Below are 11,854 nucleotides of genomic sequence, written 5' to 3'. Positions count from 1 at the left end.
CATATGGGATGCCGGGATTCTAACCACCATCCTTCTTCAAGCAAAGCAGAGGCCCTACCTCCATACTATCTCTCCGGCCCCAATAATGTTGATTTTAATATATATTTACATATTGCAAGAATTCCATTTCCTATTATTTAAAACATTAAATATGTCTAACCTTGCACTATATGCATATGTAGTTAAATATTTATATTTCTTTGACAGACAAATTGAGGCTTTCCATTTGCTGCTGAATCCTCTGAACAAAGTCAAACACTCTAAAAAAAAAAGATAAAAGATTTAAAGCACACTCACCTTTGGCCCTCACAACCCCATCCCAATTTTGAAAGCTATGCAAAGGAGAGAAGCATAAGAGGAGACAGATACTCCAGAATCAGTGTCAGCTGGGGCAGTTTGAGAACAAACTTTAGACAGACAACTTTATATACCTCCTGCTGATGAACCCCAGGTATTGGCTAGTTTAACTTCCTTGTCCCAGGCCTCCCCTCCTGGCATATTAGAGCAAGAACCTATACCTGCTGCAGACAGGTTAGTGTCGCTAAGCAGAACCTTCGTGGGGTTTGGGAACCTTTCACGGAGAGAGAAGCGTGAGCATGAGTGGACGAATATGAAATATGAAATAAATAAGACCACAAAAATACATTGTATGGGGACCCTCGCCCAAGGGATGAGAGACAAATTTACTTTTCAGTTGATGACATTTATAAGCACAAACTCTGATATGCAAGGTGTTCTCAAAGAGCAAGAGAGCAATACAATGGGGGAAACAAGCCTTAAATTTACATATTAAAAGACTCTTCTTCAGGTGAGAAAGAACTCTGCTGGAGGGCAGTGAAATCAGAGCTGGGGATGTTTATGGTTAGCAAAAAGCAGGTTTTTCAAGATACCAGGAGGAGAGATATTTATGATGATATTTATGATGTCTATGTAGTAGCTGCAAAATAGATTTTAGGGGGGACATAAATAATTGTTTACCATCATAGAGCTAGACTCAGAAAAACAAGCTGTTGGCGCCAGGTTATAGGAACTAGCCAGCAGGGAACTTTTGGTGGGCTTTTGGTACTGACATTTCTTTGTCTGTAGGAGAGATGAGGCTGGATTTCTATAGTGGCCAAATAGAGAAAAAAATGTAATGTTACAGCCATGTTGGAATTACTGCCAATGATCCATGCAAAGGGTCAAATGATTGACTTCGATAAGCGGGCCTTTTGGCAAATAATTCTTTTAGAGGAAAGGCACTGCACCAGGGAAGGAAAAAAACCACATCTGGCGCATGCTTTCCTTAAATGGGAAGTAACATATACCTTAATAAGAAAAGGAGGTTCTGAATTGCACAGACCCAGGTGCACTTATTATAAATGGAATTAGGATGTGTCCCTCTGCATTGATAAGGATGGAGACAGGAAGGGGATTCTATACCACAGACCCACTCAGTCGTCAGAGGACAGCACTAGGGCCCTTCTCAGAAGACAGGTGGGCAAGGGGTCGGCGAAACAAAAGACTCAAAGTCTTGGGCGCTGGAAAGTGGCTAAGAGCTTTGGCTTGAGCCTCCACTACAGAGCAATTGCATTTATTTCTTTAGGTTATTCATACATCTAATAGCAGAATATTGGCAAAAAATCAACATGCATCAATTTACAGGTTCCTTATTCCAACATATATTTAACACATATTAGCAGTTTTCTAGGCATGCTGACCTTATCAAGAATCAGATAGAATTTTACTATTTTATTTTTTGGTTTTTGGGGGTAACATCTGGCAGCGCTCAGGAATTACTTCTGGCTCTACACTCAGAAATCACTTCTAGCAAGCTCGGGGGTCCATACGGGATGCTGGGATTTGAACCACCATCCTTCTGCATGCAAGGCAAATGCCCTACCTCCATGCTATCTCTCCGGACCCGAATCTTACTATTTTTAAACAATGGCACTCTGGTGATTGTCTGCATTTACTATATGACCTAAGACTAGTGGTTAATGTGGTTCATCTTTGCTTGATTTTAGAAGCCTGCCCAGCCTGAGTTATGAGCAGGATTTTTGTTATATTTAATATGTTATAAATCCACAATTTTAAATCTATGTTTGGGGGTCCAGGTTTCAGTCTCCAGTCATGTACTGCTTTGGTCCAAGCCTTCCACAGCCTTCTTTATTTGCCTTTTTAGTAAATCCTTTTGTTCCTGTGTAAAATGACACGAAAGAAGTATTGCTCTTATTAATATTTTTAAAAAGGGCAATTTATAATAAAACACTGTTTTTCCTTATGCACCACTCATCTGTTACCAGCCTCATCATACACTCCTGTATAAAGTAAGAGATCAGGTGTAGTTAATCCTATGCTAAGTAGGCCATAGTCTAGCCCTATATATATATATAGGTGGTTCCCATCATTTGCCCTGTAATAGATATAACTATTGTGTGCCTTGCTTTTTTCGTAGGAACATAAGAAATCCTGTTTCCTTATCCTGGCCTATTTCTTCCTTTTTATAGGGACACTCATATGAATCTGTCACAGTCATTCAAGTGTCTCCAGCTGTCAGGTTTTGTGCAATGGGCTTTTCCTAGATTCTTCTATGAGAAACTCTTCTACTTGTAACTGATCCAAAGTTGTGGCTAAATGATTCTTGCTTTTATTATTCTTAAGGATATTAGTGATAGCTTTTAAGCAAAATTCCTTGATTTTTCTGCCAAAGGCTTCTTTTCTAAAAAAATCATTCTCGAAAGGTTCTGTGTGATTCATAAAATAATTAATGTGCTCTCAAATGTTATATTGTGGGTTTTCTATAGAACACAGTGTTTCCAGGTTACTGTTGCATGGAGTAAGAAAAACAATCATCATTGTTTCCAGAAGCAGTACATGACGTGAGGAATATTTTCTTGCTCCGGTACCACCTGTGACTGTTCCAGGAGACTAACTACTGTGAAGCTTTTGCCTCAGGTCCGAAAGCATGGCTTACACCTTGTCACAGAATCCACTGGAGCTGCTTTGGCAATACCAACAGTGCAAGTCCTATAAAAAGTTTACAATTCTTTGTGTTAGCACTTTAATAAATAATAAATGGTTGTCTTGAGTGCCCTAGTGAGGTCTACTGACCATGTGTGGTTTGGTTTTTTGTTTTTGTTTTTTTGTTTTTGGTCGTTTCTATTACAATAAAGTGCTTTTGTGCCCTCTTGTGGCTGGAGCTGGTAAAGTCTAAATTTTCTTAAGGCGAGTGTTCAATTATGGTAATTATATTTGCACAGATGAATGGATAAGAAGGAAGATTGCTACCAACTAATTTCCTCCCACTTGAAAACTGTATGCTATTGTTCTTGCCTTTGGTTAGCTGTATGAATGACCTAAGGCAAACATTCTTCCATAAGAACTGGAAATACCCAGGACTGAATTGAATCTAATTTAGCTTCAAAGTTCTGGAACACACGTAAACGAATTTCACCCCAGTGAGGAAGGCACTTCTCATAATAGATATCTATTAAATGAATACTTTTTAGTGCCCTGTTTCTACCACTATAGTCTACAAAACTGGATTTTAATAAGATAAACTATGTAGATAGGAAAGCTCTTTGTAAACTGCAAATCATTCTGGGATAGAGATCAAAGAGATTAGGATCTAATTCCTTGTTTTATTCCTGGCACTGCAAGAGTGATTCCTGAGCATAGAGTCAGTAGTAAATCCTGAGCACCTCTTGCTGTATCCTAAAATCCCCACGCAAATTATTGGCTATTAAAAAAAAAAACAGTAACACTAATTCTAGTGAAGTAGATTCAGTGTCTCCCACTAGCTTCACCAGAGTTACATGTTTTATTTTTTGTCATTTATGAAGTTAGTGGAGAGGGGCATACATTTACTTTGATTTAAGAATAAGGCTTCCGTCACAGTTTGTTTTGTTTTGTTGAAGATCATGTTTCTTTTGTTTTGAGCCACATTCAGTAGTGTTCAGGGGTTACTTGTGCCTCTGCATTCTGCAATTACTCCTAAAGGCTCTTGGGGGACCATACAAGATGCTGAACTTCAAACAGGGGCCTGTTCTGCTGTGCTATCACTCTGACCCCCACTCACAATTTGTTAAGTCCGTTTGTCCTAGAAACTGGTGGGGATAAGGAATCTGTCATTTTAAATACTAAATGCTTTGGGGAGGGGGGTCATAGAAATATTTAACCAACATTCTCCACATAATATTGTATGTTATTTCCTTTTACCTGTGACAACAAATTCTGATGGTGTCAGTTCACTGGGGTCTGTGGCATGAAAAAGATTTGTTCAAATTCTGATAGTTGTTTCCTAATGTATGTATGACCTTGAGAAAGTGAACTCTTTCACTCCTGGTATGGAACCAGTAAAGTGGAATTCTCTCATGGTTATGCAGTAAGACTTCAAGGCATTGCCAACCTATTCAAACACATGACACACTGCAAGAGCAGAGTCAAGTTGAAGGTCATGATAAATATTAACATTTTTTTCATGTATCTGAGAGATCTCTTAGAAACAGGGCATCAGAAATATAAAGAAGCCTAATCTTTCATTCAAGCTTAGAGGAAAAAAATGGGATAAAAAAAAATCCATGGAATAAAAGAAGAAAGAAACCAGGAGATGACAAGGTCTCCCTAGGGCCGGAACCAAAGTGGAGCCGGAACCCAAGTGAAGGAGTTCTGGTTTCTTCTTCTTCCTGCGGAAGTCGGAGGAGCGGACCGCCGGAACGGAACTTCCGGTGCCGCCGCCAAACGCCATCGGGAGCGGACAAGCGGACACCATCGTGGTTGGTTTCTTCGGGCCGACGTGGCCGCTGTGGTCGTGGCGGTGGGAAGCCAGCCCGGCGAGGTGGCATATTCGTGGCCATGTGGCGTCTGCTGGCCCGCACCGCCGCGCCGCTCCTGCGAGGTCCCCTCTCAGGTCCGCAATTCCTTTGGTCCTTCCCTAAAGCCTTCCCCTTCCTAGGCCCTGTAGCTGCTTCTGGCCTGGCAGGTCGCCCCCCTGGGTCCATGTAGCAGATCCCAGGGATTGAGGGAACCCAAAGATGGGGATGGTGGCTGCGCCCCAAGAGCCGTCTCATCCCATGCAGGGGGGAAGAAGGGGAACAAATGCCCATGAATGGGCCCCCTAACCTCACCCCAAAAAACACCTTGTTTCTTTCTTGGGTTTACCAGCCTTACAGGCTACACCACCACCACCCCAGTCTCGCTTAGTGCTCCCCATTTATTTTATTTTTAAGGCTCTTTTTTGGGGGATTTATTTTGGTCTTAGGGTTTCTTTTAGGCACAGGTTGTAGGTCACTGGCTGGTATTGAGTTTCCCACCTAATTTCTATTAGTCTTCACCCATCTAGATATGAGCCCGTTTGTGTGGATAAAATTTTAAGTCTTCAGGCCAAGGCTTCTTTCTATCTCAGGTCATCTTGGATCTCCATTTTGGGGCCTTCAACCATCTTCTGAATTAAGACCATCCAGCTGTCATATTTTCTATCTTAACGACTTCAGTCTACCTTGGGACAGTTTTTCCATTTTACTTTTTCAGTTCTCAAGTCTTGTCCTTTGTCTTCTTTGAGTGCTCCCCATTTTTGCTGTTGTCACCCATGCACCCTCCTCACCCCAGGGCTCTATTGAGAACCAACAGCCCTGACGAGCACCTTGACCCAAGCCTGTCTGTCATCTTTGCCCTCTAACTTGATTTCTGTCTTTCTAGATTCCTGGGCCACCGCCCCCACCTGTGCAGGTCTCAAGACTCTACTCCCCGTGCCGACTTTTGAGGGTGAGAACTTTAGAGGGCTTTTGCCCGCTTGTTTTCCTCTTCCTGTGTAGAAGCTTCCTAATTTTCTGCATGCATTCGCAAAGAGAAGAAAGAGCCCAGAAGAGGTCCCCACTTTGATAAAGCAAGCTAGCAGTGGGGTCCCCAAAGACCCACCTGCCACCTTGTGTGGCCCTTGTCCATCCTTGAACTAATAGATTTTTCTAGATAAGGGTGACAGAGGTGCAGGCATTTGCTGTTATCATGTAATAAGTACTAATTTCTAAATATAAGACACTTAAGGTAAGCCACAATTCCATAAACCTGATTTACTATTTAAAAAAAAATCATTGGAGGCCGGAACTATAGTACAGGGGCAGGACGTTTGGGCCTTGCAGACTACCGACCCAGGAAACAACATCCCACATGGTCCTCCCCCAATCTGCCAGGAGTGATTTTTGAGTGCAGAGCCAGTAGTAACCCCTGAGCATACTGGGTGTGGCCCAGATAAAAATTATATAAATTTAAAAAATCATTGGAAATTTCAAAAGTGAAGTGGAGCCATGCATAGGCCACTATATTCTACATGTAACTTTTCCTGGCCTTGTTAGTACAGGTGGACTCCAGGCTAGACAAAAGTTATTGAATGCCTCTGGAAGAGATTGAAAACAGGAGAGGGGAGTTTTTGTAACCCTTACTACCCTTTTATAAGTTGATATTTGGGATAAGAAAGAGCTCAATGGGCTGAGCAAAAATATGCTGGCATGCAAGAGCCCTGGGTTCTTTTCTTGAGCACTGTTGGGTATGGCATACATAAAAAAACAATGATTTGATATTTAAGACTCCTGTGTTTGCCATAAAGCCATGTTTGTTTTACTATACAAACATTTTAAATGATTTACAGGTTAATTTCTTCCCTCCCTCCTCAATTGTCCAATCATGGTATGTACTAAAGATGAGTGGCCTGCATCTCAGCTTATCCACCCTCGACAGCACTGTGTAAGATAGGTACAGATCTCAGTGTGAAAAGCTATTGTGTAAAGAAACAGTACTGGGGCCGGAGAGATAGCATGGAAGTAAGGTGTTTGCCTTTCATGCAGAAGGTCGTTGGTTCGAATCCCGGCATCCCATTTGGTCCCCCGAGCCTGCCAGTAGCGATTTCTGAGCCCTAGAGCCAGGAGTAACCCCTGAACGCTGCCGGGTGTGATCCCCCCCCCCAAAAAAAAGAAAGAAACAGTACTAATTAAAGGAAGCCTCAGTCATTAGTATCCCAACAGGACTGTGGCAGAATTTAGCTAGTTTGTTTTTGGTTTTTTGGGTCACACCTTGCAGTGCTCAGGGGTTACTCCTGGCTTTATGCTCAGAAATCGCTCCTGGCAGGCTTAGGGGACCATATGGGATGCTGAGATTCGAACCACCGACCTTCTGCATGCAAGGCAAACGCCTTACCTCCATGCTATCTCTCTGACCCCACTTAGCTAGTTTTGTGTAGAATGCTGTTATCATTTTTGATGCTCTTCCTCAGTACTTACATAGTAAGCGGAATTGTGTGTGTGTGTTGTATGTGTGTGTGTACACTGTGCCTTTGCTGTATATGTTAAAATTGTCTAAAATTGTTTTTCAAGAGGAAGTTTTGAAAAAATCAAGACTGTGAAGTTAATTCTCCCAACTTAAGCACTAAGTACATATCTGTAAAAATAAGTTAACTAGTATTCTTTGACCACCTATATCTCTAATCTTTTCCTTACACAGTTGATAATAAATGCATTTTGGTTTCAAGGTTAAAACTTAGCTAGTTTTTTTTTTTTGGGGGGGGGCACACCTTGCGTTGCTCAGGGGTTACTCCTGGCTGTCTGCTCAGAAATAGCTCCTGGCAGGCACGGGGGACCATTTGGGACACCGGGATTCGAACCAACCACCTTTGGTCCTGGATCAGCTGCTTGCAAGGCAAACGCTGCTGTGCTATCTCACCAGGCCCAAAACTTAGCTAGTTTTAAGGGTGCAGAAACATTTTCATTAAGTTCAGTGATACTTTGACTTAGTTTTGTGTGTTTTCTTTTTCTTTTTGGTCTGGGGGACATGGGGGGGGGGGGGCGGGGGACAAAAGAATGTTGTGGATTGAACCCTGGTCAGCCACTTGCAAGGCAAGCATCCTATCTCTACTCAACTTAGTTTTTATTTGTTTCTTTTTTAAGATTATCATCTGATACTTAAAAGTCTTTCAGGTGAAAGCTTGGCTGTTGATCATTGATTGAGAGAAACTCAGTCATGAACAGCTTTGTAACTTTGTATCTCATAGTGATTAAATTATAAAAAAAAAAATTGGGGGGCTTTCCAGGAAGAAAATTAATCCTTTGATTTTGTATAACATTACTTGATCTTGGTTGTCTGTGTTCCTTCTAGATGTTTCCATTCCTGAAAGACCCAAACTTAAATTTGTCGAAAGAGTACCACTTGTACCAAAAGTGAGAAGAGAACCTAAAAACTTGAAAGACATACGGGGACCTTCTACTGAAGCTACTGAGTTCACAGAAGGCAAATTTGCAATCTTGGTAAGCTCAGCATACAGCTGGAGCATTTTTCCCAAAGTGCTCAGCACTGCCACCTGCAGGCACTGGGTTATAGGTGGTGCTGTCCTAGCTTCCAGTGTAATGGGCATGATGGGGATCTTTCTATTTGTTCACTTAAAACGTAGATTTTCAGGGGACGCTTAAGTCTTTTTTTTTTTTTTTATCTGAAAAGGGGTTGGTAGACCAGATAAATTTTGGAATATCTGACCTACCACTTAGTAGAAGACAGGGATTAACCAGATCTCATTACCTGTGTTAAGAATTCTCACTATCCCTTGGGTCTTATTAGGACTGTCACCAGTTTTTCTTTTCTTTTTTATTATTAATATCTTTATTTAAACACCTTGATTACAAATATAATCGTAGTTGGGTTTCAGTCATGTAGAGAACCCCCCCTTCACCGGTGCAACATTCCCACCACCAATGTCCCAAATCTCCCTCCTCCCCACCGCACCTCTAGACAGACAGGCTTTCCAAATCCCTCATTCATTCACATTGTTATGATAGTTCTCAGTGTAGTTATTTCTCTAACTGCACTCACCACTCTTTGTGGTGAGCTTCATGTCATGAGCCCTCCTTCCAGCCCTCCTCTTTTTGCCTCTGAGGATTATTGCAAAAACGTTTTATTTTTCTTAAAACCCATAGATAAGGGAGACTATTCTGTGTCTATCTCTCTCCCTCTGACTTATTTCACTCAGCATAATAGATTCCATGTACATCCATGTATAGGAAAATTTCAGACTTCATCTCTCCTGACAGCTGCATAATATTTCATTGTGTATATGTACCACAGTTTCTTTAGCCACTCATCTGTTGAAGGGCATCTTGGTTGTTTCCAGAGTCTGGCTATTGTAAATAGTGCTACAATGAATATAGGTGTAAGGAGGGATTTTTGTATTATATTCTTGTGTTCCTAGGGTATATCCCTAGGAGTGGTATAGCTGGGTCGAATAGGAGCTCAATTTCCAGTTTTTGGGGGAATCTCCATATCACTTTCCATAAAGGTTGGACTAGACGGCATTCCCACCAGCAGTGATTAAGAGTTCCTTTCTCTTCACATCCCCGCCACTTCTGCTTGTTCTCATTCTTTGTGATGCGCGCCAATCTCTGTGGCATGAGATGTGTTTTTTATTTTCTAATAGTCTTTAGATGATGTTCAATGTGAATGTAATATAAAAGCAGAAGGAAGAGATACAGCCTAGTTTATTCAATAATTGGAGCAGGAGATACTCTCAAGTCTCCTAAACATAAAAATATCCTTGGACTGAGGAGATAAAGTTCAATCTCTGGCACCATATGGCCTCCTCTACATAGCTAAGGATAGCCCTGGTAGTCCTAGTACAGCTGGGAGAACATCCCCTCCCTTTCCTCAAAATCAGGGGTCTTCAAACTACGGCCCACGGGCCATGTATTGTATTTATTCCCATTTTGTTTCTTCACTTCTAAATAAGATATATGCAGTGTGCATAGAAATTTGTTCATAATTTTTGTTTTGACTATAATCTGGCCCTCCAACAGTCAGGACAGTGAACTGACCCCGTTTAAAAAGTTTGAAGACCCCTGCTCAAAATGAACAAACATCTACATTAAAAAGTAAACAACATAGGATGTAGGTGTTTCTTTACTCCATGAGTAGCTTCTTCAAGACTTGATGTCAGTACTTAGACAAACAGGTGTTGAGTGGGACTTATTTCCCGTCCCTCTTACTCTAGTTCCCCTGGCTTTGCTTAAATTCTCCCAGGTCTTTCTGATGTCACTCCTAAATTGGAACATTCATCTTTTCCCTGAGCTAGTTCTTAACAATTTGGGCCTCAGCTTTAAGTATCTCCTTCTCAAAGAGTCATTGCCTATCTATCCACTGAAGTGGGTGGGCCCATTCTTTTGGGTCACACCCAGCAATGCTCAGGGGTTACTCCTGGCTCTATGCTCAGAAATCACTTCCGGCAGGCTTAGGGGACCATATGGGATGCCTGGATTTCAAACCACCATCCTTCTGAATGCAAGGCAAATGCCCTACCTCAATGCTATCTCTCCAGCCCCCATTCTTTTTCTTCCCTAAATACTGTTTTTATCTTTACATGCATTGTTGAAGCCATTTTACTATTGAGAGAGAGAGAGAGAGAGAGAGAGAGAGAGAGAGAGAGAGAGAGAGAGAGAGAGAGAGAGAGATTACAGTCTGTAAGCATAGGGAATGTTTTCAAATTTTTCTGTTCACTTTTAGGCACTGGGCGGTGGCTATCTCCATTGGGGCCATTTTGAAATGATGCGCCTGACAATCAACCGTGGTATGGACGCCAAGAACATGTTTGCCCTCTGGCGAGTGCCAGCACCTTTCAAGCCCATCACTCGCAAGGGGGTGGGGCAGCGCATGGGAGGAGGGAAAGGTGCCATTGATCACTACGTGACACCCGTGAAGGCTGGTCGCCTCATAGTCGAGATGGGTGGGCGCTGTGAATTCGAGGAGGTGAAGAATCTACTCAACCAGGTCGCACACAAGTTGCCCTTCCCTGCAAAGGCCGTGAGCCGGGAGACCCTGGAGAAGATGCGAAAACAGCAAGAAGAGCGAGAACGGAACAACCAGAACCCCTGGACCTTTGAGCGCATAGCCACTGCCAACATGCTGGGTATCCGCAAAGTACTGAGCCCATATGACTTGACCCAGAAGGGGCGATACTGGGGCAAGTTCTACCTGCCTGAACGTGTATAATGAGGATGTGGAAACAAGTATGCAGTAGACTGTTGAGAAAGCCGGACTCTATCCCTCACCCCCCCAGTCTAATTTTCAAGTGTCGGGGACCTCTGAGTGTGCACAGTCAAGTAGCAGCATACAAATAGATCACCTTGGGAAGACTGCATTGCTTGTTTATTTTGTACAGCGTTTGGCATTTAAAGTTGGAGTATCTCAAGATGCAACTTCTCGATGGTCAGTTTTCATTGCATAAATGTATTAACCAACCGGTTTCTAAGAGCTAAGAGCTCTGGTTCTTCCTGACAAAAGGATTATCTTTCAGGCCAAGGCACATATTTACATGTTTATATCTCCCATCCTGACTGAATAATCATGACCTTCATGTTCACTCGTCTAGTTGTAAATAGTCATGCAAACACTTTTTACTAGTGGTAAATAGTAACTCAAAATGGCTTGGGGGAGAAAAGGAAAAAAATGACACTATAATTGATTCAGAAGATATTTATTTATGATTCAAACCGATAATTATGCTAAGCTAACCAGCTCTCAGTTGTGGAAGGGAGGGATTTTAGGCTAAATGGCAAGGAGCATAGCTGCCTTATAGTAGGAAGAGCTGATAGAAATGGACACTGAAGCTGGCCTTTACTATGTCTGAAGTTTTCTAAAGGAAAGTGGCTCTGTCCTTGTATCCCCACTGATTCCAGTGGCAGTGTGCTACACAGAAAATCCTTGCCAGATAAATGAGGGGCCTATCCAACTTAAGGTCCCATGGTCCCAATTCCCTTTAACAAGATAAAATATTTTTTTAGAATTAGTCAGCAATACTTTTCCACCCCCTGTTCAATTTAAAGGAAACACAAATTGTTAAAAAAAT

At 42.1% G+C, this 11,854-nt stretch overlaps 1 protein-coding gene across 1 annotated transcript; it reads left to right on the top strand.

The window, feature by feature from the left end:
* The first annotated feature begins 4,748 nt into the window (after positions 1–4,748).
* Positions 4,749–11,140, top strand: MRPL16 (mitochondrial ribosomal protein L16). The gene is made up of 4 exons (XM_049779897.1): positions 4,749–4,891; positions 5,680–5,745; positions 8,125–8,273; positions 10,513–11,140. The coding sequence occupies exons 1-4, from the start codon at positions 4,837–4,839 to the stop codon at positions 10,996–10,998; spliced, it is 756 nt and encodes a 251-aa protein (XP_049635854.1). The 5' UTR covers positions 4,749–4,836; the 3' UTR covers positions 10,999–11,140.
* The last annotated feature ends 714 nt before the right edge of the window (positions 11,141–11,854 follow it).

This window comes from Suncus etruscus, chromosome 9, assembly GCF_024139225.1.
Source record: "Suncus etruscus isolate mSunEtr1 chromosome 9, mSunEtr1.pri.cur, whole genome shotgun sequence".
NCBI classification, from domain to species: Eukaryota; Metazoa; Chordata; class Mammalia; order Eulipotyphla; family Soricidae; genus Suncus; species Suncus etruscus.
Note: the sequence above shows the minus strand (reverse complement) of the source record. Positions and strands in the feature narration are given on the sequence as shown.

Bases quoted from the DNA above. Each gene is read 5' to 3' on its own strand.
- MRPL16 (XM_049779897.1), top strand. From the start codon at position 4,837: ATGTGGCGTCTGCTGGCCCGCACCGCCGCGCCGCTCCTGCGAGGTCCC. The intron at 4,892-5,679 runs GTCCGCAATTCC...CTGTCTTTCTAG, and splicing joins CCTGCGAGGTCCCCTCTCAG to ATTCCTGGGCCACCGCCCCC. The intron at 5,746-8,124 runs GTGAGAACTTTA...TGTTCCTTCTAG, and splicing joins CCCCGTGCCGACTTTTGAGG to ATGTTTCCATTCCTGAAAGA.